The sequence below is a fragment of the Ischnura elegans genome, unplaced genomic scaffold, assembly GCF_921293095.1.
Source record: "Ischnura elegans unplaced genomic scaffold, ioIscEleg1.1, whole genome shotgun sequence".
Taxonomy (NCBI): domain Eukaryota; kingdom Metazoa; phylum Arthropoda; class Insecta; order Odonata; family Coenagrionidae; genus Ischnura; species Ischnura elegans.
Genome location: NW_025791731.1, coordinates 1 through 26,719, shown reverse-complemented (window position 1 = coordinate 26,719; position 26,719 = coordinate 1). Strand labels below are relative to the sequence as shown.

Genomic DNA, 26,719 nt, shown 5'->3' with positions numbered 1-26,719 from the left:
ATTGGTATTTCTATTCCTACTCCAACGGGCGATTTTTATATGTATTCTGTTTACCAACCCGCGGCCAAACCTCTCCAGCGTGACGAAGTTTGTTTCTTGTTATCCGCCGACGAAAAAATCATCGCTGCAGGCGACTGGAATGCAAAGCATGTAGATTGGGGCTGTCAACGCACTAACGCGCGTGGGACGATTCTTAACAGTTTCGTCTCTGATGGCGCGTGTAATGTCGAAGTGCCGCTCACGGCGACACACGTTGATTCCTTTGGCAACATGGATATTCTCGATCTCTGCGTGACAAAAAATATCCACCGAATTTCTACTCCCAAAGTAATTGACGATCTTTCCAGCGACCACTTCCCGATCCAAATGCATGTTTGGTGTTCGCCTGAAGAGTTCACTCCGTCACCTTCAGTGAAAACCAATTGGCAATTTTTTGTCAATCATTCTAACGATTCCTTTTCCCAAATTCCAATCCCAACCTTAGCCACCCCTGATGCAATTGACGCGCATGTCGAGTTAATAACATCTAAACTCCTTGACGCCCATGCCCTTGCTTCCCTTCCATACTTCCGGCCACCGGCCGATCCAAATATCCTTCCTGACCATATCCTTGAACTCATGAAGGAACGAAACCGAATGCGTAGACGATGGATTCGGAGACATGACGTTACTGACAGAAAACTTTACAATTTTCTTGCCGCTCGAGTGAAGCAAGAAATTGCACGACATCGTAGGGAATTATGGATGAACAAAATTAATTCTCTTTCTGTTGACGACAACTCCATTTGGAAGTTGGCGCGTTCCCTGACTAAAAAAGGGCCGTTTCAGGTTCCTTTGCGACAAAATGACATGTTCATCCATGACGCTAAGGACAAAGCAGAGATCTTAGCTGACGCCTTTCAGGCCACAATGACACTAAAAGCTGATTGGTCGGTGACTGACGACGACCAAGAAGCAGAAATAGAGTATTCAGCACTTGCAAATACTCCTACTCCTCCATTCATTCCTGCGACTGAGACTGAATTGAGATTACTCATCAAGTATCTCAATCCAAGAAAAGCGTCTGGACTCGACGAGGTGTCGAACAGACAGCTGATGAATGCACCAAGACCTGTCATTCTCCATCTCCTAGCGCTGTTTAATAACTGCATGGCCGCCAGTTATTTTCCATCTGCATGGAAAGCAGCGCGCTTAGTCCTCATTCCTAAACCCGGCAAAGACCCTTCCATTCCTCTAAACCGCCGCCCAATTTCCTTACTTTCGAACATCTCAAAAATGTTCGAAAAAATCATCAAAACCCGTCTCGACCTTTACTTACGGACAAATGACGTTCTCCGCCCGGAGCAAATGGGATTCCGTAAAGGAATCTCAACTTTGCACCAAGTCCTAAGACTAGCTGAATTTGTTGCCCAAGGTTATCAACGCCGTATGTATACGGCAGTGGTTTACCTCGATGTCGCCAAGGCCTTCGATCAAGTGTGGCACAAGGGCCTAATTCTTAAGCTTTGCAGGGCAAACATTCCGCCCGATCTCTTGAAACTCATACAGAGTTTCCTTCACGAGAGAATATTCCAGGTAGCTGAAAGCGGTGAATTGTCGCAAGCGAGAGAAACAAACTGTGGCGTTCCCCAGGGCGCCATTTTGTCACCAACAATCTTCAACCTCTATGTCAATGACCTTCCTTCTTCTCCACAAACTCAAACTTTCATGTTTGCCGATGATACCGCAATAGCGGCTCAATCCTGGAGCGGCATTTACGCTTTGCGTAAACTTCAAACCCATCTTTCTCTTCTTGAAAAGTGGACTGTTTCGTCGAAGATGACAATCAACGCTGCCAAAAGCAGTCTTGTCGTCTTTCAACGACGAAAAAAACCTATTTCCAATTCCCTTACCTTTAATTCCTGCAAAGTACCAATGGTTTCAAAACACAAATTCTTAGGGTTACATTTCGACTCCAAATTACTCTGGTCCGCGCACGTAAAGCAAGCCTTGAAATCAGCAACAGCAACTAGGATAGCTCTTAGTTGCTTTCTAAATTCGCGATCTGCGATCGCTAGAAAGGACAAGGTGACGCTGTACAAATCCTACATTCGACCTCGGCTGCTTTACGGGTGCGAAGTGTTCGGCAGCACTTCCCTTACGAATATCAAACGCTTAGAAACATTCCAAAATCGTACTCTGCGCTACATCACAAACCAACGTAGACTCATACCAATTACCGAAATAAGACGCGCTCACAAGGTACCCAAGATACACGAGTTCATCAAGTCACAAGCTGTGCGACTTCAGAACTCCCTTTCACGCAACCCGCTCACAAAAACTCTATGGGATTACCCAGTACATTTTAAACGCTTCAAAAGCTACAGACTTCCAAAAGAAATATTATTTCGCTAATACCGAATTCCTTCCTATGCCTTTTCTTTCAAAATAATTATTAGTATTGTATTGTTGTTGAAAAAATAAGAAAATATACTTAAAACAAAAAAAAAATATATAAAATTGTTCAAAATCAAGCAAAAAAAATAATAAAAACTTGATAAAATGTCCAAAAAAAAATAATAAAATGAACAAAATGCATTGTATGCAACAAAAACATGAAAAAATTGTGTAAAAATCAAAAAAGAAGTGTCATAAAAATATTTGAAATGTCATTTTGGGGCCACTCAGGGCCGTTTCACGGCTTCAGTCGCCGTTAGTATGTAGTCTTGTTAACTTTAGAGTGCTTTTGCACATGCTCACTAGAAGCCTGTCTTTCTAATTCTCCTTCACTAACACTGGAAAGGTAACACTGGTCCCTATACACTTAAATCGTCAATTTTCCCTGATTTTCGCACTTGCGAAAAAATCACCGATCCGATCCCCTCAATTTTGATGGGCTTTTATACCCTTTATCCATCCAGCCTCCGGTGAGTATATATACCACCTCTTCGGCGGCGGTGATTTTTTCGCAAGTGCGAAAATCAGGGAAAATTGACGATTTAAGTGTATAGGGACCAGTGTTACCTTTCCAGTGTTAGTGAAGGAGAATTAGAAAGACAGGCTTCTAGTGAGCATGTGCAAAAGCACTCTAAAGTTAACAAGACTACATACTAACGGCGACTGAAGCCGTGAAACGGCCCTGAGTGGCCCCAAAATGACACTTCAAATATTTTTATAACACTTCTTTTTTGATTTTTACACAATTTTATCATTTTTTTGTTGCATACAATGCATTTTGTTCATTTTATTATTTTTTTTTGTACATTTTATCAAGTTTTTATTATTTTTTTTGCTTGATTTTGAACAATTTTATATATTTTTTTTTGTTTTAAGTATATTTTCTTATTTTTTCAACAACAATACAATACTAATAATTATTTTGAAAGAAAAGACATAGGAAAGAATTCGGTATTAGCGAAATAATATTTCTTTTGGAAGTCTGTAGCTTTTGAAGCGTTTAAAATGTACTGGGTAATCCCATAGAGTTTTTGTGAGCGGGTTGCGTGAGAGGGAGTTCTGAAGTCGCACAGCTTGTGACTTGATGAACTCGTGTATCTTGGGTACCTTGTGAGCGCGTCTTATTTCGGTAATTGGTATGAGTCTACGTTGGTTTGTGATGTAGCGCAGAGTACGATTTTGGAATGTTTCTAAGCGTTTGATATTCGTAAGGGAAGTGCTGCCGAACACTTCGCACCCGTAAAGCAGCCGAGGTCGAATGTAGGATTTGTACAGCGTCACCTTGTCCTTTCTAGCGATCGCAGATCGCGAATTTAGAAAGCAACTAAGAGCTATCCTAGTTGCTGTTGCTGATTTCAAGGCTTGCTTTACGTGCGCGGACCAGAGTAATTTGGAGTCGAAATGTAACCCTAAGAATTTGTGTTTTGAAACCATTGGTACTTTGCAGGAATTAAAGGTAAGGGAATTGGAAATAGGTTTTTTTCGTCGTTGAAAGACGACAAGACTGCTTTTGGCAGCGTTGATTGTCATCTTCGACGAAACAGTCCACTTTTCAAGAAGAGAAAGATGGGTTTGGAGTTTACGCAAAGCGTAAATGCCGCTCCAGGATTGAGCCGCTATTGCGGTATCATCGGCAAACATGAAAGTTTGAGTTTGTGGAGAAGAAGGAAGGTCATTGACATAGAGGTTGAAGATTGTTGGTGACAAAATGGCGCCCTGGGGAACGCCACAGTTTGTTTCTCTCGCTTGCGACAATTCACCGCTTTCAGCTACCTGGAATATTCTCTCGTGCAGGAAACTCTGTATGAGTTTCAAGAGATCGGGCGGAATGTTTGCCCTGCAAAGCTTAAGAATTAGGCCCTTGTGCCACACTTGATCGAAGGCCTTGGCGACATCGAGGTAAACCACTGCCGTATACATACGGCGTTGATAACCTTGGGCAACAAATTCAGCTAGTCTTAGGACTTGGTGCAAAGTTGAGATTCCTTTACGGAATCCCATTTGCTCCGGGCGGAGAACGTCATTTGTCCGTAAGTAAAGGTCGAGACGGGTTTTGATGATTTTTTCGAACATTTTTGAGATGTTCGAAAGTAAGGAAATTGGGCGGCGGTTGAGAGGAATGGAAGGATCTTTTCCGGGTTTAGGAATGAGGACTAAGCGCGCTGCTTTCCATGCAGATGGAAAATAACTGGCGGCCATGCAGTTATTAAACAGCGCTAGGAGATGGAGAATGACAGGTCTTGGTGCATTCATCAGCTGTCTGTTCGACACCTCGTCGAGTCCAGACGCTTTTCTTGGATTGAGATACTTGATGAGTAGTCTCAATTCAGTCTCAGTCGCAGGAATGAATGGAGGAGTAGGAGTATTTGCAAGTGCTGAATACTCTATTTCTGCTTCTTGGTCGTCGTCAGTCACCGACCAATCAGCTTTTAGTGTCATTGTGGCCTGAAAGGCGTCAGCTAAGATCTCTGCTTTGTCCTTAGCGTCATGGATGAACATGTCATTTTGTCGCAAAGGAACCTGAAACGGCCCTTTTTTAGTCAGGGAACGCGCCAACTTCCAAATGGAGTTGTCGTCGACAGAAAGAGAATTAATTTTGTTCATCCATAATTCCCTACGATGTCGTGCAATTTCTTGCTTCACTCGAGCGGCAAGAAAATTGTAAAGTTTTCTGTCAGTAACGTCATGTCTCCGAATCCATCGTCTACGCATTCGGTTTCGTTCCTTCATGAGTTCAAGGATATGGTCAGGAAGGATATTTGGATCGGCCGGTGGCCGGAAGTACGGAAGGGAAGCAAGGGCATGGGCGTCAAGGAGTTTTGATGTTATTAACTCGACATGCGCGTCAATTGCATCAGGGGTGGCTAAGGTTGGGATTGGAATTTGGGAAAAGGAATCGTTAGAATGATTGACAAAAAATTGCCAATTGGTTTTCACTGAAGGTGACGGAGTGAACTCTTCAGGCGAACACCAAACATGCATTTGGATCGGGAAGTGGTCGCTGGAAAGATCGTCAATTACTTTGGGAGTAGAAATTCGGTGGATATTTTTAGTCACGCAGAGATCGAGAATATCCATGTTGCCACAGGTATCAACGTGTGTCGCCGTGAGCGGCACTTCGACATTACACGCGCCATCAGAGACGAAACTGTTAAGAATCGTCCCACGCGCGTTAGTGCGTTGACAGCCCCAATCTACATGCTTTGCATTCCAGTCGCCGGCAGCGATGATTTTTTCGTCGGCGGATAACAAGAAACAAACTTCGTCACGCTGGAGAGGTTTGGCCGCGGGTTGGTACACAGAATACATATATAAATCGCCCGTTGGAGTAGGAATACAAATACCAATGGTTTCTAGTGTGCTAAAGGCATTCGAAGGCAGTGCTTTATGTTTGATGGTTGATTTTACTGCGATCAACACTCCACCGCTACGGTTCGAGCGATCACGCCGATAGAGTTTGAAATTGGGAATATGAATATGTTGTGAGGGAATTAGATGCGTCTCCTGAAGGGCGATCACATCAAAAGTGCCAGAGTTAATAAAATTTAAGAATTCCTGTTGTCGGCGTCGGATACCGTTGCAATTCCAACAGAAAAAGTTAATACCGCTGAGACGATTAATTGTCATTCTCGAGCAGTGCGCACATCTGCCTGAGAAGAAACAATTTCTTCTCGTTGGTCGTCTTTAGAAGACTCAATTGATCACTGATGGTCAAGAAGAAGGTGAAAAGGTTGTCGGAGGAAGTATTTTCGGGTTGCTGGGTCGGGCAAGATTGAGTGCCGGCGGATGTCGGCTGAGGTACAGTGGGAGTGGGTCTTGGGCGAGGCTGGGTTAGAGAAGGAAAGCCACTTCGGTCCGTTGCGGGACCTCGTGACCAAGCATTGAAGGAAGGAGCAGGAGCAGGAGTAAAAGATTTCCCTTGGGCTGATCCTTGGGCTTTATCGCGAGCCAATTTCTGCTGTTGCGCAAACTTAAACGCCTTGCAACCGCGGTAACTGGCAGTATGGTCACCTCCGCAATTAACACACTTCGGTGGTGTGGAGCGGTCAACTCTCAAACATTCGGCTGTTTCATGCGACCCGGCGCACTTAACACAACGTGGCCGAATGTTGCAGTAATTTTTAGAATGCCCGAAACCCTGGCACTTGTGGCACTGTAAAACACCTTTAGGCTTTTGATAGTGAGTGACCTTGACGCGCATGCCAAGCAAATAAAAAGGTTGATCTAAATTGATTTTTGTAGATTCTTTAGTAAAGATTACGTGGTACACGGGCGTGAGGCGCTTCGCGACCGAGTTATGTCCTAGATCTCTGTCTCTCTGAGTGGGCCTTGTGGTTGTCAGTTGGACAACTGACTTCGGGAGAAAGCCTTTTTTCTCCAAGGCCTCCTTTACTGCTTCAGCCGGGGTGTTCCGCTGGATGTCACGGAAACAGTACTCGGTCAGCTTATCCTCTGCAGCTTGGTAAGAGTGAAATTCCAGCTTCCTTCCCGTCAGCACGTTTCTGGCCTCATGGTAGTCCCGCGGGGATGACGTAGATATGACCACCGTGTTAGGGCCCCTCAAAGAGCACTTTGGCGGCACCACCAGCTTTGCCTCCAGTTCAGCATACAGCGGGACCCACTCAGAGACTCCGTACACAGTAATGTTAGGCATCTTAGGGGACCTAGTTTGCTCAGTAGTCCCAATTGGGGACTCAACACCATTATTGGAATTTAACACTTCAAATGAATTGGCCGTGGGGACGGGCGCAACCGGATCTACTCGGTTTCGCTTTCTAGCGGCATTTTTCCCTTGGACGACAGTGAAGCCGTCGTCCCCTTGGTCATGCGCGGTTTGCGTGGTGTCATGCGGCATTTGTTGTGCAATAGGGGGGACAGTACTCACCGCCGAAGAGGTGGCTTTGGCCCTTCTTGGGTCCTTGGCTGCCTGCCTGGCGTATTTTGCGGCTGCTGCGGCAGCTGGCGATGGCGGCATTTGGGGAGTGGTGACCGGCGTTGCCGTAGTAGTTGTCCCAGCATCAGGAAGGCCAGGGGATGCATCAGGGGCGGCAGCAGGCGCTGCTTGCTCGTCCGGCAGAACTGGTGAGTTGGCCAGTTGGCATGGAAGAGGACCAATCAGCGTTGTGGTGGAGGCAGCTGCAGATGATGGTGCAGTGATTGCCAGTTGGCACTGTTGTCTCGCCTTGTCCATGATCCACATCACCTCAGGAGTCACCGGTGGCTGGCTAGGCATGATTTCGGCGCCAAAGGCGCATAGTCCGGGAGGTGGACCGCAGTTCGTATATAATAAGATGAATTTCCGTCGGAAATTTTACGTAACGGTCTCCGAAACGGTACGATACCGCAGAGTGCCTTAGAATCACTATTCGTGAGATGGTCTCCGAAATGGTACGATATCAAAAATACACTCGGACCGCTCTCCGTGAGCAGTCTCCGAAATGGTCCGATACCCTAGATAGGGTCTCGGAAGAAAATTTTTGAAAATTTTTGCAGGTTTACGGAAACGGATTAAGCGTTTAGATCCTTAAACCGGCCGAAAAAATCACCGATCGATCGATCCTCTCAATTTTGATGGGGCTTTTATACCCAATATCCATCCAGCCTCCACCGCCGCCGAAGAGGTGGTATATATACTCACCGGAGGCTGGATGGATATTGGGTATAAAAGCCCCATCAAAATTGAGAGGATCGATCGATCGAGGATCGATCGATCGAAGCAAGCACGATTCTCTCACCGAGACAGCAGCAACATGACCGGACGAGGCAAGGGAGGAAAAGGCTTGGGGAAAGGAGGCGCCAAGCGTCATCGCAAGGTTCTTCGCGACAACATCCAGGGCATCACCAAGCCGGCCATTCGCCGTCTGGCCCGCCGCGGAGGTGTCAAGCGTATCTCCGGACTCATCTACGAGGAGACCCGCGGTGTCCTCAAGGTGTTCCTTGAGAACGTGATCCGTGACGCCGTCACCTACACCGAACACGCCAAGAGGAAGACCGTGACCGCCATGGACGTCGTGTACGCCCTCAAGCGCCAGGGACGCACCCTGTACGGATTCGGTGGTTAGATTTCCATCGCGGCAGCAGCCCATTACATCTGGCAGCTGCAGCATCATCGAATAACAAAGGTCCTTTTCAGGACCATAGAACATGCAGGATATTATTTGCCATTGCTTACACTCGTCGCAATCACAGAAATGTGATGTCATCGATAATACATGAGAACTAAGGTACTGGTTGAGTAAAGAAAAAAAAATTGATGGAATTGTCACATGACAAGTTACTATTATGCTAGTAAACCAAATACTTTCATTCATATTGAAAGTTGATTGAGTAAACTGCTGAGGGACGATCAATTTGTTTCTATTTCTTAATCCAACCCATATTACCGACTTCAACAATAATGGTCAGTAAGTGTTCTATTTCCGGTAGTTATTGTTACATTTTACAGCGGCACAAGCCGTTAACAATGTCGTCCATTGATAGTGTTACTTAGCAACGACCAAACGCCTTCGTCGATTTTCAAACAATTCTTCGACCGAATGCGGTGATTATGACACATTGTTATACATCGCCTATCTGTTGCTTAGAAACGCACTGCTGCCAACATATTTTCCAACTGCTACATAGCATTCGGACTTTTTGGATATCCATTCAAATGTTCCTTTTACAAGGCGAAGCTATGGTATTGCAACATGTTTTTCCCCCATCATAATACTAATCCCTTAATTACTATTCATTCATCATCACAGTTTCTCTTACTCTGTTTTTTCCACAGAGCTTTTTCTTCGGTGTTGGTATGCTTTCGTCACACTTGCTATCGTTCTATTATGATATAATTTTCAAATTTTATAACCACTCGACAACTCGATCCACGAGCTCTCCACCTGAGAAACAGAAAGTAATTTCTAGACTTTTTATGTGCATATTTTGGGAAGAGTACCAAATTCTTTGACATAGTCGTAAGACTGACAGACCTAGATGGTTTGCGGTCCTAAAAAGGACCATTTTTTTATTCTCTTCGTAAGAAGAGAACGCTTAAGCCTTCTTCTCGGTCTTCTTGGGCAGAAGCACGGCCTGGATGTTAGGCAAGACACCACCCTGGGCGATGGTGACGCCAGACAGGAGCTTGTTCAACTCCTCGTCGTTGCGGATGGCCAGCTGAAGATGACGGGGAATGATCCTCGTCTTCTTGTTGTCACGGGCAGCGTTGCCTGCCAATTCCAGGACTTCGGCGGCCAGGTACTCCATGACGGCGGCGAGGTACACGGGGGCACCGGCACCGACGCGCTCGGCGTAGTTGCCCTTGCGGAGAAGACGGTGAATACGTCCCACGGGGAACTGAAGTCCGGCCCTGCTGGAACGGGACTTGGACTTGCCCTTGACTTTGCCTCCCTTTCCTCGTCCGGACATGATGAATCAAGCTGGTTTCGGCGTTACGGTGCAGACCTCACGACGAATCGTTGAGATCTGCAACGCAACGCAACGCCGATTTTTCATTGTTGGTATTTAGACTCAAGCTCCCAGCTGTGAAGCTGTCTACTGAGGGGTTCATTTCAGTTAGTAGGTTCAGGAATAATTACATCGCTGGCTGATCATGGCATTTCGTTATTTTACTTTTTTATATTTAGGTAGGGGTGGGGATATGGGAAGGGATAAGGGCGGTTTTTGGGACATTATGTTTAGCCAGAACTGAAGGGGTATAGTCCCAAAGGTTTTTTAGTATGTCATTTTGAGTGGCGGCAAAAGATCTTTCGAATTTCGCCAAATAAGCCTTCAAGGTTGTGAGAAGGGGAGAAATCTTCAGATCTTTTCTTATATTTCTGTTGGCAATAAACCAGGGAGCCCCGATAATTTTCCTCAGTATGGCATTTTCGGCGGATTGAATCCTCTTGAGATGCGTTGGAGCTGCATGAAGCCAGGCTGGAGATGCATAGGATAATAATGGTTTAATGCAGATATTGTACAAAAGTAGTTTAGTTTTTAAGCGCAAAGGCGAGGTTGATTTCAATAAGGGATATAATGCCGTTTGCGCTCCTTTTGCTTTATTAATAGAGGAAGCGATGTGTGCCTTCCAGGTGAGTTTCTTGTCCAAAAGAACTCCAAGAAATTTAGTGGATAGCTGTTTAGGAATCCGCTGGTTTCCGTAGTGAAGCCGCTGGCCGTCACCTGTCCTGGTTCGCCGGGAGAACACAACATGCGTGCACTTGGTCGCGTTAACGCTGAGCTTCCACTCACTAGCCCAGTCCTCATACTCGTCAAGGTGACTTTGCGCCAAGTCAGCCGTTCGTTCCGGATCCGAACCCTGGGCAAGGATGGTGGTATCGTCTGCGTAGAGGAATAGTTGGGTGTTTGGAAGGGAAGGGGTGTCGTTTACATAAAGGTTAAAGAGTATGGGGGATAAGATGGCGCCTTGCGGGACGCCAGAGGATATGGGATAGCGGGAAGAGATGCTGGAATTAAGGGTTACAAAGAAGGAGCGGTCTGATATAAATGATTGAATTAGTTTGAGAAGGTGGGAGGGAATGTTTAAGGAGGAAAGCTTATGGATGAGGCCCAGGGTCCAAACCCGGTCGAAGGCTGCTTCGAGGTCCAAAAACACAGCATGTGTGATTAACCGTTGGTTGAAGCCGGAAGTTATGGTTTCAGCGAGGCGAACAATCTGGTGGACAGTGGAAGTTTTCCTGCGGAATCCTGTTTGTTCCGGTCTAATTATGTCTTCAGTCAGAAGAACTTGGCTGAGCCTGCGGTGGATGAGTTTTTCAAAAAGTTTTGATAACGTACAGAGCAGACTGATGGGCCGGTAAGATGAAGGAAGGGTGGGAGGTTTACCAGGTTTGGGAATCATTATAATTTTGGCTATTTTCCATGAAGATGGGAAATAGCAGGTGGATAGAAGGAAGTTGTAAAGTTGTTGCAGGAGAAGAATGGTAGGTTGAGGAAGGTTTTTGAGGAGCCTGTTGGGGATGTTGTCCGGTCCGGGAGCAGATTTGGGTTTAAGGATGCGGATAGTGGCCTCAATTTCATGGAGAGTAATGAAGTCTGGTTCACTGGTTGGGCAGCGCTGCAGACTCAGCCAAGTGTCTTCACAGGATTGTTCATGAGGAGAATGCAGGTCATTAATAAATCTCTTTTCGAGCATGGAAGCGAAGACTTCGGCTTTTTCCACATTAGTGGTAGCTCTTCCATTCGGAGAGATTAATGACGGGTAGTCGCGCCTTGGATTCTTAAGGGCCTTAGTGATCGGCCAAATGGAGCCGTCAGAGCCTTTCAACGATGACACTTTTGAGTCCCAGGATTTCTGGCGAAGTTCCTTAATTAGTCTTTGCACCCTGTTGCGGAGTGCGTTGAACTTCATTCTATCTTCTCGGAGCCGGGTATGTTGCCAAATCTTTCTGGCAGCGTTACGATGTCTGATTGTCGTAAGTATGTGCGGAGGAATGGGTTCGGAGAACGAAGAAGGTGGCGGTAAAAAGGATGCCTCTTTGGCGGCATCTTGAATCAGAGACGTAAGTTTCTCAATGAAGAGATCAGCATCAGCTCTGGTGGTGAGCGGGAGGTTGGACAATTCATGCGAGTTGTCACCTGTAATTCGACGAAATTTTGGGTAATTCGTCTTCGTTTTTAGGTTTTGAACCCTCTGCTCGGGGGAACAAGGAATGGAATAGATAATTGGGAAATGGTCGGAGGCTGTGGAATCAAGAGTGGTTGGGGGAGCGGAGGAAGGCAAGTTATTGGTTAGGGCTATATCAAGGATGTCGAAGGTGCCATGAGAGGAGAGGTGAGTAGGGGAGGAAGGAGCAAGCAGGGCAAAATTTAAATTCCTCTGGCAAGTCAGTAACATGGAGCCGGCCAGGTTATTACGGTTGCAGCCCCAAGAGATATGCTTGGAATTTAAGTCTCCTCCTACTATGGAACGGCCTTGAAGGAGTTCTCCAATTTGCTTGAATTCCTCCCTAGTTGGTTTCCTCGGGGGCCGATAGGTTGACCAAAGGTTGACGTTGCCGAGTCTGGTACGGATGGAGGCGCCGACAGCTTCTACGGAGGATTTTTGATTATAGGGGAGTTGAGTGGCCGATAAGGAGTTTTTAATTAACAATAGAACTCCGCCACCAGCATTGTCAAGGCGGTCCATTCTGAATTTTTGATAGCCAGGAAAATAAATGGTTTTGTCAGGCTTGAGAAGAGTCTCTTGTATCAGAGCAGCGTCAATAGAATGTTGGACTAAAAGGTGGCGAACTTCTTCCTGTTTTAGGTGCAGGCCGTGAACATTCCACTGTAGGATCTTCAATTGTGAGGCTGGTTGTCTAGCCATCGCTAAGCAGTGATAGTGCCATATGAATAATCTCGTTAAAGATAATTTCTGATTTAGGGGTAGAGGAAGGGGTAAGGAGTTTTTTGACGAGGTTGGTTAGAAAGGAAGAAAGTTTCTGTTTAATGGATGGGGTGAGTAGCGAGGAAAGGATAGAACGGATGTCGAAATCAGGAGGAGGTGAAGGAGAGGCGGAGGGAGTAGCAGCAGAGGAAGATTGGTTCGGAAACGAGGGAAAATCAGCAGCAGTGGGGACAGGAGTTGCTCTGAGATTTCGGCTACTTTTTAGTTTCTCTGCATAGGATTTATAAGCTGGGCAACCTTTGTAGCTGGCAGGGTGAGGGCCTTCACAATTTGCGCACTTGGCTGGCGCAGGTCTGAAAACTTCACAGGTTGAGTGCGAGTGGTTACCGCCACATCTGACGCAGCGCGTTTGAAGCCCGCATGATTTATACGTGTGGCCAAAGTTCTGACAGCGGGTGCACTGTGGGGGGCCAGGAGACGGTTTGTAATTGTCAATTGTGACTTTTAAGCCACATAGGTGAGAGATTTTCATAAATCTGTCCTTGTCATCAGCATTAGATAGTTTCAGCTGGAATAACGGCAAAGGACGGGGTTGCAGAGGTGGAAGAGTTTGCTCCGGATTGGCAGCAAGTTCACGTTCGCGTTGCTGACGAATTGCATTAGTGGGCCTGGTGGTGCGAAGCTGCACAATATCATCGACTGAAACTCCTATCTCGTCTAGGCTATCACGAATTTCGTCGATCGCAGTGTCTCTCATCAGGCCACGCACAATAAGGTAACATTTTCTATCTTCCGGGAGCTGGTACGTATAGTATTCCCATTTATTTTCAGAAAATAATTTGACTAATTTCCTGTAGTCATCAGGAGAATGGCATTGCACCCGGACTTGGGTCCCAGTGGTGTTGCAGACAGGAGGGCTGGAGGTGGCTCCTACCATTCTTCGGTATTTTATCGACCAGTTTGACTGATCCTTTAAGAATATTGGAGGAATTTTTCTAGTGGAGGTGGTAGGGGTTCCGGAAGAAGGTCGTTGGGAGGTAGCAGAGGTCTGTGGAGCCTGTGTTTGCAACGGGGTGGCGCTGGCTTCAGAGGTTCTAGTAGCGAGGTTTTGGGTAGGGTCCTGAAGAGGGCCAATATCAGGATTTTCGCTTAGAACATCAAATCTATTGCTGATTTGGAGAGCCGGTGGTGAGAGTGGTGGCGAAGTGCCGATGCGGCGCCGTTTTCCTTTCTGAAATTCGGTGAATTGATCGTCAATTTGGTTTAGCGGGGGAGGTAATCCTACGGCAGAGCAAAACGCGGGATCTAAGAGTTTTGCCTTTGGGAAGGAAAAGGTAATGACTGGCTCTTCAATTTCGGTAGGAATAATAATAGGGGAGTTGACCAGAGGTCGTGACGAAGGATTAATGCCATGATCAGCGGACCCTAGATTGGCCAGATGTTGTTCATCTGATTGGCTGGCATTTTCGTTGACGCTACCATGCTCTTGATGCATAGTAACTGAAGTGGCGTCTTGACTGGCCTCAGGAGAGTCCGGGGATATGGATTCCTGGGATTCAGAATCCATTTGTTCATCTGAGGCTTCTGATTCGCTGGTTACAGAGGCCGCCATGTGGTCCATGGCGGCCACGTGGCTCGTTGGGGAGGACAATGGAGGGCTTGTAAGGGCCTACAGTCCTAGCGAGGGAACCTTTCCGTGTTCCTCGGGGGTGCAATGGGCGATGCTATGACCCAGAGGCCCGAGTACTAACATCCAGGAAGACCTTTAGGGGAGTCGCCGGGTGCTAGGCACCACCCGAAGGTGATAACCGCGGTGACCAGGTCTGAATTTAGGGACAGACCCAGCCAGCCGCGGCCCCACGGGTGCCCCGTAGGCGACGGGGAAATGACGCGAAGTCTCTCGCGGGAAGTCCCGCGGTGATTGCCGCAGCAGCTGCAGCGGTAGATCTCAAATGAAGATCGCGTAGGCTTCAAAAGATGAGTTCCGATGAGTTGACGTGCTGACACGTGGCACCAGGTTCGGGCTAGTCCAGAGTCGACAGGCTGACCAGGTTGAGATCTGCACACTCCCCGTGTGGTTTATACATATTCTGGGCTGCCGCTGGCCGACGGCTCAGCCTCATCGACCAATCCCGTATCGCCGAGTCGCCACTCTACGGAATATAATCTGACTCCGTTGCCGTGGCGGTACATCTCGCTGCTACGCAACGTTGATACCAACATGCCACCTAAGACTAGCGGAAAGGCTGCCAAGAAGGCCGGCAAGGCCCAGAAGAACATCTCCAAGGGAGACAAGAAGAAGAAGCGCAGGAGGAAGGAGAGCTACGCAATCTACATCTACAAGGTGTTGAAGCAGGTCCACCCTGACACCGGTATCTCCTCCAAGGCCATGAACATCATGAACTCCTTCGTCAACGACATCTTCGAGAGGATCGCCGCCGAGGCTTCCCGTCTCGCTCATTACAACAAGCGCTCCACCATCACCTCCAGGGAGGTGCAGACCGCCGTCAGGCTCCTGCTCCCCGGTGAACTGGCCAAGCACGCCGTGTCTGAGGGCACCAAGGCTGTGACCAAGTACACCAGCTCCAAGTAAATTACTTGGTAGCACCCCAACGGCCCTTTTTAGGGCCCTACATCATTCAGTGTGATGTTTCCATTGCTTACTTCAACGACAAAAACGAAGTTCCACTTTAAAATTCACAACGGTAGTCCATATCTCATTTTCAGTGCTCAGAAGGTCCTAATTTTTATGATTAATCCTTGGTTGCCATAGCAACAGATTGTTGATCATGCATCAGTTATTTCATTCCAACAGTCTGTGATTGTTGCCGTCGCATTGTCAAAGCGAAGTTAGACGGTGTCTCCGGGCTCTCTCAAATGTTCAAGTTCAAAAACCGTTTTTCCACGAGCGTTACAGATACAATGTTCCCACAAATTAATAATTTATTCAACATTATTTTCTCTTTCCTTATCTTCATGGCAGATATTTTTCCTTTCCCTCTATCGCGTACATGAATTTCTACTATCGCTATATGTAAAGTCCTCCGTAACGTCTCCACAGTTCCTCGTTGCATGACAATCCGTCCAGTGCGTTCAAATTTTGTCTACTTGCAGCCGCACGAGACGATCGTTAACGTTATTTCCTTGTTATGACAACAAAAGGCACTTTGTAACTCAGAAAACTGGTGGGACAGTTTCTCTTACGTCAAACCGTTTGTCCGTTATTCCATCATTTTCAGTTCACTCCATATTCCACGTTGGCAGCCCATTGTAATCCATCTTCGAAAGCCTCTACTTTGTCACGGGAGGTCCGCGCTTCAGCTGTCTTCCTTTCCGCAACATTTATGAAAACTAACTCTTACAGATCCATTTCCGAAACTGATACTTTTGAAATGGAAATTTTTTATGCGCCGTTGATGCTCAATTTCATTCCTGTATGACATTTAACTCCAAATTGTTACAAAGTCAGATAGTGAACTATCGAATCTAATCACCGAATGAGTATAACATTCTTCAAAAGCCATACATATCTTCGCCAACGGCCATACCACGTTGAATACACCGGTTCTCGTCCGATCACCGAAGTTAAGCAACGTCGGGCCCGGATAGTACTTGGATGGGTGACCGCCTGGGAACACCGGGTGCTGTTGGTATCACTTTTTATTTTTTTTCCCCTATCCTTATGAGAACTAATTACAAGTTATTCACCACATGCATGCGTTGAAGGATGTGCATTGCATTTTCTTTTACGTGAAATGGCAGTACTCCCACTTCCTTCAAGTGAAACGATTGAAACACGCCACTTCAGTTTTCCCATTTCACTTTTCCTTATCGCGCAGAACGCTGCCTTTGTGCAGTCCATGCCATTTCTTAGGCCCATACCATTCCTTCCGTATTCTACACGTAAGTTACTTACATCGTACATACTGAAAAAAATCATTTCGCTCGAGTAAATTCCGTAAGTATAGTAAATGACATCTCATGAAGGAAACGTCGGTGATTACAGCGAAAATTATATTGTTCCACGAACGATCGATATAACTTTTTTATTCACCACTCTTGGATAATATATTTCTGTTCCTAGGTTGATACATTCGTTGTCATTCGTAGAGAAACCGCGCTTAAAACAGTCAAGCCCGGAAAATTTACATAAAGTAATGTAACGCCGAACAATATACTTCTCGAAATTATTCCTTGAGAGAACTGCTTTTCCTGTCTGCATTCCATAATGCTCCATTTCCTGCGAATCCATTTTTAAAATTAAATGCATACCCAAAATAATTTCGATCATGAAACAGTTGACACAACAACAGGCGACATTCACTAAGCGATGGGAGCTGAAAGAAATCGCCATTACAGTAACAAGCACACCGTTGCTACAGACATTTTTCAGAAACACATTTTCAAATATCGAGTACATGAAATAACGGAATTGAGAGACACTAAAGCACATCCAACTACTGCGGGAAACTGGCAACTATTAAACTTAAAAAAATATTTTAACTCAGCTACCACGAGCTATGCATTGCCAGAAAATGCCGAGAAAAATTCTTTAAAAAAAGAAGACGAAGGTCAATTTGTGAAATGCTTTCAACGATTAGTATTCTCCTTTAAGATTTTCTGGAAACGAAAATTAATTCATAGCGTAATAATTAAAACCCTGCTACGTGCGATTCCCTTCATTAACCGGATCGGCTATTGATCATTCATCATTCCTTTTCTTACACGTGTGTTGCGTCAAAAGGTGGAAGATACAAACGACGTAATGTCAGGTGTCACTGACAAACTTGCAACAATGTAATAATTAATCTCGTCATCCGCATCCCGGGACAAGTATTGCATCGTGAGTGCTCAAAAAGTAACACGCGCTGCCGCTAGATGGTGCGACGGAGGCCACTCCGCAGTCCGGTGCCTGCCTCGCCGGGCGCGTGCAAACACAAGTTTGAACGTTCGATCCCCCGAGGGAGAGCGCACCCGGGCTATTGTTTACGACCGAGGTCAACAATGCCAATGCATACGCTGTCGAGTCCTCGGATCTTGACTGTCTCGAACAATTACTATTAATGACAGCAATGGCACATAGCCTTTTCGTCCGAAGACGCAAAGCTTGCGTCCGTTTCGCACGTAAAACCACTTATAAATTCAATCTATGAACACATCATTGTAAACCTGCACATTTCTCATCGTTGGTGAATGTTAATTTTGACTGAAGGAAATTAAATCCGGGCAATGCTATTAACTGCCGACCACCGAGCGTCGCTCGGCGTATCGCATTTTATTTTCGCGTTCAAAACTAGCGGACCACTTCCACTCCCATACGAATTGAGTTCCTGCAAGTCTCGACACGCACACTGACTAGGCAGCCGGTATCGGGGGTGTCGAGCCTGGAGAAAAGCAAAACAAAATGCTGTCGTCCGAACTTGCGTGTCATGCGATGGATAAAATTGTGCTCCCGGAACATGAAGGACGCAATTTCTTTCTTTCATTATGTCTCGTTTACGTTGTAATGGCACGCCTGCAATCGGTTAAACGAAAAAAAAGCTTGCAGATGCATTCGAGAAATATATTAATCGCGGAGTTGTTTCGTGAACGATTCATTACATCAATTCATTACAGATTTATTGTAACAGTACTCATCAAACGCACGACGTCCTACGAAGCACAATTTCGACGCGCCTATCAAAGACAATGAAACGCAAACGTACGATACTTACTATCGATACTTAATTCGCAACAATAAGAATTTTCTCAATGCAAGCAATTAGTAGTGGTACACTTCCCACACGCAAATCGGTGCAACAACTTCAGCGTCAGTACTTGTTCAAACAATTGAAAACAACAGCAATGAAACCAGCAAACACCCGGTTGCTAAGGATAATTAGCACGTCAACAATCACATTTCTCATTCCCTTCCCCGGGAAAGACCAGCGATTATAAAGTTTGATGTAATGACATCGAGTAATTATCACCCATGGCGAAACCTTTTGAAATTTCGAGCCCCTACGGTTACCTCGTAACAATCAGTAACGCATTGAAAGAGCACAGTTTACATTTTTTCCCGAAAATCATAACACATGCGGTGTGCGAAAATGAGTGTCGAGAACTTAAAATAGTCTTCGACGCTTTGCACAATGCGTTCCCACATTTCCGATAACCAACGATGAACATAATTTTGCAAAATCACAAATAAACTTGCGTATGAGTGCCGCTACTTACAACATTTCACGGTTTCCATTCAATCATATGACAATGGCGTTTTGCTGGTCTCCAATTTCACGAGTCTGAGGAAACGTTTGTGATTTGACGTTTTACAATTAATTCCTTTTCCATATCCGATAAAATTCTTTTGGCCTCCGTGATGCTAACACTACGCTTTTCAAGTCACATGTCAACTTAACACAGCATTACCATGGAATGTTATCGTTGCCCTAATTAATTATGTAGTTCCACTGCGAAGAAGTTATGAAATATCACACAAGGAATTATATTCGGACGAAAGGCACGTTAACAATAATCAACGCCGGCTGACAGTGGAAATGCGGTGTGCACTATTCGACATCGCTGACTGCTTTCATAACAGCAGTCCAAAATACATAGCATTACACTTATTATTAATCCGGATCTGCCAATGCACATAACTTCACACATACAGAGTATACGACCACGATGTAACACCGTAAACACTTCCATTAAAATATTCCGTAATAAATTTTGTGAAACCAAACAATCCGTTGCTAAGGAATTCGCGAAAAATGTTCTTCCTTCAACTCCTTCGTCAACATTTCAAACAGTGCACAGTGCCTAAGATACAAAGTGCAAGGGAAAACCATCAACGTCTTAGCACATTCAAAGGCAAACACTTTTAAATTATGCCACGATTCACTCAACTTGAAACAATTAAGGACGCCACGAGTAATTTATGTTTTCTTACGATGCACAATTAAACGCTGGGATCAATCAACCGTCATCATCGTCAAACAGTGTATTAATCACATCACAGTTCACTTTTCTACACAAAAGAGAAAGCCAAGGAATAACACAGACAACGATTATGAATGTAAAAAGTGGAAAAATAAGTAACAGCGTACTTACTCGGCTCTTCGGCTGTAGATCACAATCGCTGTTGTCAACACACTTCATTCCCGTACATTTCACTAACTTTTCCTATGCATCCAGCGACACAGACACTTTCAATCCTTTCCTCACGATTGCCAAGCGTCACAAAGAACACTACAGAACCGGCGTTATGTCAGTTACAGCTGATAAACATTATACAATTATCACTGATATTAGTTACTCGCGACGTCTTCTCACCACAGCTGCCGCAGCAAGAGCGATCGAGTGGTAATACAGATTCGGCCGCTAGATGGTGCGGGGGGAACCTCCAGCAGTCCACTGCGCGCATCGCTGTTGGGAATTAGGAATCGCGCGTGGGAAAGCAATTGGATAATTATTCGCAACGCAGCGGCAATATGCGAATCCTTGCCATACCTAATGAACCATCGATTGTCAATTGTCGTGAACTATTAATGTTCTCCACAACAATGGCACATCGAACGACCAAATCCCCGCCTTAAAGTCGCATATAATATCGTAAATTAAGCCAAGATTCAAGCGCAATGTGGTGAACATTTGCATAATTGGAATATAGAGTACTCTTGTACCTCAAAATATCCACCAAAACGTACCGCATGATGCAGAGTCTTACGTGGTTTTCGACGATTTCCAAGCGATTTCAAACCAATATATCAAGTACGGATGTCACTGTTAACATTCGTATGGCGAAGGAAATGATGTAGCAATCAGGAATTACTGAAAGAGGCAGTACAATCTGGGAAATGTTTGTGAGTTTGCCTTTGACGTTTGAAAAGTAATTCCTCTACTACGTCCGATAACATTCCTTGGGCTCCGTTATGCTAACAGTTCGCTTTTAAAATCACATGTTAAGTTATCACAGCTTACCATAAAACTGCCCAAATTATTTACGTTATAATATCCCCTGCCCTAATTATTTACGTTATTCCGCTGCCAAGAAAAAATGAAATAGCACAAAAGGAATTACATTCCCACGAAAGGAACGTTAAGAATAACCAACGACGCCTGACGGTAGGAATGGGACGTGTAATCGTCAACATCGTTAATTGTTCTTTCATTGCACTTGCTAGACTTAGCATTGACACGTATTACTAATCAAGATCTGCCAATTAAAATCACTTCACTCATGCAAATTTAAGGACGACGATATAACACGCTAAACACTTCCATTTAATTATTCCGTATTCACTAATGTGAAACCAGCAATCCGTTGCTAAGGAAAAAATTAGCGAAAAATATTCTTCCTTCCACTCTTTCGTCAACATTTCAAACAGTGCACAGTGCCTAACATACAAAGTGCAAGGGATAACCATCAACGCCTTAGCACAGAAAAGGCAAACAGTTTTAAATTAAGCCACGATTCACTCAACTTGTAACAATTAAGGACGCCACGAATAATTTCGGTTTTCTAGGATACACAATTACACGTTGGGATCAATCAACCGTCATCATCGTCAAACAGTGAATTAATCACTACACAGTTTACTTTTCCACACGAAAGAGAAACGCAAGGAACAACACAGTCAACGAATACGAGCGTGAAAAGTGTTTAAATAAGTAATAGCGTACTTACTCGGCTCGCTGGTTGTGGATCACAGTATTCACCTGCACGGCTATCAGAATCGCTGTTTTCATCACACTATTGATTCTCGTGCATTTCACTCACTTTTCCTATACATCCATCGACACAGACACTTTCACTCATTTCCTCGCGTTTGCTGTGCGTCACAAAGAACACTACATAACCGGCGTTATGTGAGTAACCGCTGATAAACATGGACTAATTATAACTGATAATAATTATTCGCGTCGTCTTCTCACGACAGCTACCGCTGATCGAGTAGTAATTCAGAATCCGCCGACAGATGGCGCGGGAGGCCTTTTCGCAGTCGCTCGCCGTGGACGTCCAGAGCGGAATTTGAAATATCGTCTCTCGGTGGGATTTCTATCCCGGATTGCGACTCGGCGCAAGTATGCGAACGCTAGCCACGATGAATGATTTATCGACTCATCCGCGGTCAATTGTCGTGAAATGCGGAAAAACAAATGTTGTCATTTACAACAATGAAACACCGCACTGTATTCCAACGACGCGAAGCACGGAATATATGTAAATAATCCATTCATCAAACACAGTATCGTTTAAACGTACATGATCGGAACACGACCGCCTCGTAAATGATCATCTGCCAGTGAAAGTGACGACTGTCAAGCGGTGTCTTTCCTCCGCCCGCGATTTGCATTTCATTTCGGCGTTCGGAGGGAGCGGACCGCTTCGACTCCAGGCAGGAATACACTCCGTGCGGCTGACGATTCTCGGCATCGCGGGTGCAGGGCAGGGGGCCGCGAGGCAGAGAACATCTCGGACGTAGGTGCTCGTCGCGATAACACGGATAAGCGGGGAAAGAACTCGGCTCGGTTATACCTTAGGTTAGGTGATTAGAAGTGATTCATTGATTAGCCGTAAATACCGGACCATTTCATTAGCATATCGATTCCGCGACGAATGCAGTGAGCGATTTAACTGTTTGTCACCGTTCCTTCCTACTCTGAAAATGTTTCGTGCCCGAGTTGCTGCCCGCAGTTGTCCACGATTCAATTTTACATTTTCCCTAACGGTACCGTAAGTTCTTACTACATTTTTGCATGCCACGGTGAATGACAATCGTTCTCCAGTCTCCTTTGCCATCGGAGTGAAGCGGAAATTACATCCTTTCGCGAGCGATCGAAGAATTTCCTTATGCGAATTAATTATTCCTCGTGAGTAGTCAGGTCTACTTTCCTTCCTCGATTGCACCCCTACATACGTCAAATATCCTTCCTCTTCTCAATAAGTGATATCGTCACTGTCTGCCAGTGTCAACGACTTATCCTTAAACCGAACTCCCATAGTTGTACATATTCGCAGTACCACGAGAAAAGTTCGCAGAGTTTCGGAGTATAGCCGTACATTTAGTCAGTAAAGGGAGAGAACCGATTAATTAATATCTTATGAGTAGGCAAAACCACATTTCTCTACACTGTATTAAAACGCACGGAACGACTTAATCCGTAGCAATAAATTTCCGTGCCTTCTGCCTTGAGTATATGTTAATGAACACACTCGTCTCTTCCACAATGATTTTCAAAGCATAACTCAATTATTTGGAAAGCTTTTCGTGACATTGAGCAGTTTCGCTTGAGCGCTGAACGATATAGTTACCCTTAGTAACGAAGTTATTTGGTTTCCTGTTGGCTGTTTGCTACACATAAACATTTCAATGCAAGACGTAACGCGAGTACAGCAAATAATGGAAACTTTGCATCGCTAATTCTTTCAACGTTACGTGCGACGTAACATAGCAACCAACGGTGGAAAATCATGGAATTCGCTTATCAAAAATGCCACTTCTTGCAAGTACTGCTAATTTTTATTAATAGGGGGAATGTTGTCTGCTTAATATAAATTGCCTCCCGAAGACATATAAGACACGGGAAAAAAATTCTGTGGCCTGTAAGTTGACAAATAGCAATCCAATTTCATACACTTTACCCAAATCCTTTGCTGATTTCTACCAAATATTTTGATGTCCCTCGTGAACCGAAAACTTTGATAAATTTAGTCATAACTCCATAATTCTAACATAATTTTTTTTCGTGCACCGCATTGGAAACCATTCTTGCCATTGTGTTACTTCAGCATGTTAATTAGGAATGGTTTGCAAGGGAAATGCAGAAAAAGCGAGAATGTTATTGATATTCTCCCCTTCTTCGGTTACTAGTGAATGACTGCGTCTCGTATTAATATACCATAAATTAACTAATAACAAGCTGGTCGCCTATTTCGCACTTGGCTGCGAACTGTCCGAGTATGGTTCCGCCGCCGCCGCTAGATGGTGCGGCGTGCTTCTCCCGGCGATTCACAGACTTTCTCTGCGCACATCGGCCGACGGAAAGGCGGCTACTGAAATAAGAAACATTCCTTCGGGTAACCGCGCGGGTGAGAAAATCCCAGAGCGCCTATTTTCCCCTTCATTAAATCACGGGAATGAAAGAAAATTCTAAAATGTGATGCATCATTCCCAATGCAGTCCCCCGTGACTTTGAAATAAATTTTTAGCCGTGGTGGACACGGAATATCGCAAACACCTTTTCCATACACACCGGAGTCGCGTTAAATGCCGGAATCGTCTAAAATTATGCTCCCTCGTCACGAGCATTTTCTTTCGTTGCAGTTGGAAAGTATTACTTGGCGAATCAGATTATTCAGCGTCCTTAGTGGAAGATGTATTTGTATCCCTCATTCTCTAATTCATTGATGAAGACTGTTTCAGAAAAAACCAGTGCGACGTAATCCATTTCGTGCAGTCAGTTATAAACATTTCCCTCCATACCGTTTCAAAGTTTTATTCGTCCACAAATTTTTTGTAACGCACTCTCTCTTCGTGCGAAGTACCGCCACGTGGAAAGAATCCGGGGGTGGGGAAATTCTTGGGTCAACGAAGACAACTTTCCTGGGAACCCGTGTGTGGGGTAGTTCCCCACGCTTGGATCCGGGTGGTGGGGGACGGGTTCCCCCACCACGAACCTAAACGCAGCGAGTGGGGCAGGGGACGCCGGGAAGAAAAAAAGAAGTTCCAACGGGCGAATTTTTCAAAAGACGCAATGGCCTCCTTCGTTTGTTTCCCGTCGACGTAAAAAGTGAGTAAGTGTTTTCTATTCATGGCATCATTCAATACCTGCCGTATCGAAAGACTTGCAGGCGAGGATAATCACTCCAATGACAGCAACACATACTTTCATGGCATAGCACCATTAAAAATGTTGGAAAGGTAATCGACTGCCATTAATGGAAGTAGGGTTTTGCAAGGCTTCGAGATAACGTGTAATACTTGAAAAAAAGAAAAAACGCTCAATGTATACCGTTCCTTCGTCAACAGTACACTTTCATTACTTTCACGCAATAGTCATGTCGAGGAATTTATCAATCAATGATCGGTGTACACGTCCAATGAAGTGTTTCCATAGCGCAAGTGAAATTTTAGGGTTGGAAATATTTCCGTCGGGCATACGTTTCACGAAAGCAAATGCCAGTCGCCCGCCTGTATGGGAACATGAAGGGGACTCTTGTTCCCACGGTCGGAAATGGTGGTGGGGGGAAGGTACGTCTCCCCGACCGAGAAGCGGCAGCGTGTGACGTAAGCAAGTGTCGGTAGGGGAGAACTTTGAATCGAGGTCGGCTCCCTGCCAACGGACAGTTTTTTTGAAGGGGCGCACTATCGTTCGTCATTCCTCCACGTAAAATGTTACGAAATCGGTTCGCATCACAGGGGCAGTAATGCCACCTCATAATCGCAATTGGGAAAAAGAGTGAAGCGCGATAAGCGAGGAAGGATAATAATTTCCTATTCCGTAATATAACTCGGAGTAAAACCACGAATTCCTGTCTCCGTGGCAGTGTGTTGGCATTGGGAGATAGATAAATGACATAAAGAAAAATGTATGAATGTAGGGAAAAACATTTTTTTGTTCCAAGAATGGTGAAAACGATTTTTTACACATTGCTTAACCAACAAAGAGCATAACACCGTCAAGTCCGGAAAATGTAGATGAAGAAATTGGAACGACAAGAATTATCTTTCTCAAATTAATTCCCTCGTTACGCATTACATAATCATCTTTTGCCAGAAAATTTCTTTGAAGAAGTAAATGCATCCCTTGCGTTACATCGATCATTAAACAGTCGAAACAACAACAGGCGACATTTACCAATGGATTAAAGCTGAAACGAATCGCCATTACACCAACAAGCACACCGTTACGAAAGACATTTTTCATAAACACATTTTCAAAGATGGACCAAAAGAATATAACGGAATTGAGAATTGCTTAAGCATAAAGGGACTGTTGTCTGGAAATGGTAACTATTCAACAGAAACAAAAGCAGATACAACCGCGAAGAAACCAGATCTTCCTTCGATTCTCAAGTCATGATAACTTTTTGAGGATTCGGTCATGTACTCGCCAACGGCCACACCACGTACAATTCACCGGTTCTCGTTCGATCACCGAAGTTAAACTACGTAGGGGCCCGGATAGTACTTGGACGGGGTGACCGCCTGGGAATACCGGGTTGCTGTTGGCATTACTTTTATTCTTCAACTTGTTTAAAAAAAATATTTTCAATCACCTACCGCGAGCAATGCAGAGCAGGAATATGCCGCGAAAATTTCTTTTGAGAAAGAAATGTCACTATGTGAAATATTTTCTACATATTTTATTCGCGTGTTTCAAGAGTGACATTAATGTAGCGTTGGAGAGGAAAGGCTTTGGGAAAAATCCATTTTCAGTCATTACTGCAATCACTTCCTCGGAATTTATTCCCTAATGCGAGAGTTTCGTTGATTCCGATATGTGGTGAATGAGAGAAATAGGTTTGGGAATAATTTTAATTTGCATGCCACGCGACATTTTCCTTCGATCCTCGGTTATCACAGCGGGATTACATACTCTAAAGGCATGGAAATCGGCTTCCGCTTCCCGGTGTCCATTGGGAGATGGCGTGCAGAGGGTTTTTCATTGAATTATTAGAAATAGTTTAAACTACCCAAGTAATTAATAACGGTCATTTTCAGAAAAGATAAGGTTTGAAGATTGTTATCATACCATCGATGTTCAACGGTACATCTCCCTAACCATCCCACGGTACGTTTTCGCGAAAGCACGAAATTTCGATGCTCGATCAACAATACGCCATTACCTTGGCAACGAGGCAAGACGAGAATCAACAACACAGGCGTACGGGTAATGACAGCGCAGCACTCATTGACGTGGAATTAGTTACATTTCTTGGTTAAACGTGGCATTCTCGGATGGTAT

At 44.9% G+C, this 26,719-nt stretch overlaps 3 protein-coding genes, 1 non-coding gene and 1 pseudogene across 4 annotated transcripts; 4 read left to right on the top strand and 1 right to left on the bottom strand.

The window, feature by feature from the left end:
- The first annotated feature begins 8,157 nt into the window (after window positions 1-8,157).
- On the top strand, window positions 8,158-8,576 carry LOC124173663 (histone H4). Its single transcript, XM_046553070.1, has one exon. The coding sequence runs from the start codon at window positions 8,187-8,189 to the stop codon at window positions 8,496-8,498; it is 312 nt and encodes a 103-aa protein (XP_046409026.1). The 5' UTR covers window positions 8,158-8,186; the 3' UTR covers window positions 8,499-8,576.
- Window positions 8,577-9,415: 839 nt separating this feature from the next.
- On the bottom strand, window positions 9,416-9,892 carry LOC124173661 (histone H2A). The gene has a single exon (XM_046553068.1). The coding sequence runs from the start codon at window positions 9,841-9,843 to the stop codon at window positions 9,469-9,471; it is 375 nt and encodes a 124-aa protein (XP_046409024.1). The 5' UTR covers window positions 9,844-9,892; the 3' UTR covers window positions 9,416-9,468.
- Window positions 9,893-14,940: 5,048 nt separating this feature from the next.
- On the top strand, window positions 14,941-15,366 carry LOC124173662 (histone H2B). The gene has a single exon (XM_046553069.1). The coding sequence runs from the start codon at window positions 14,988-14,990 to the stop codon at window positions 15,357-15,359; it is 372 nt and encodes a 123-aa protein (XP_046409025.1). The 5' UTR covers window positions 14,941-14,987; the 3' UTR covers window positions 15,360-15,366.
- A 934-nt stretch (window positions 15,367-16,300) lies between these two features.
- LOC124173665 lies at window positions 16,301-16,419 on the top strand. Its single transcript, XR_006868687.1, has one exon. It is a non-coding gene; the product is annotated as a 5S ribosomal RNA (ribosomal RNA).
- Window positions 16,420-25,863: 9,444 nt separating this feature from the next.
- On the top strand, window positions 25,864-25,985 carry LOC124173666 (annotated as a pseudogene).
- Window positions 25,986-26,719: the final 734 nt, after the last annotated feature.

Bases quoted from the DNA above. Each gene is read 5' to 3' on its own strand.
- LOC124173663 (XM_046553070.1), top strand. From the start codon at position 8,187: ATGACCGGACGAGGCAAGGGAGGAAAAGGCTTGGGGAAAGGAGGCGCC.
- LOC124173662 (XM_046553069.1), top strand. From the start codon at position 14,988: ATGCCACCTAAGACTAGCGGAAAGGCTGCCAAGAAGGCCGGCAAGGCC.
- LOC124173661 (XM_046553068.1), bottom strand. From the start codon at position 9,843: ATGTCCGGACGAGGAAAGGGAGGCAAAGTCAAGGGCAAGTCCAAGTCC.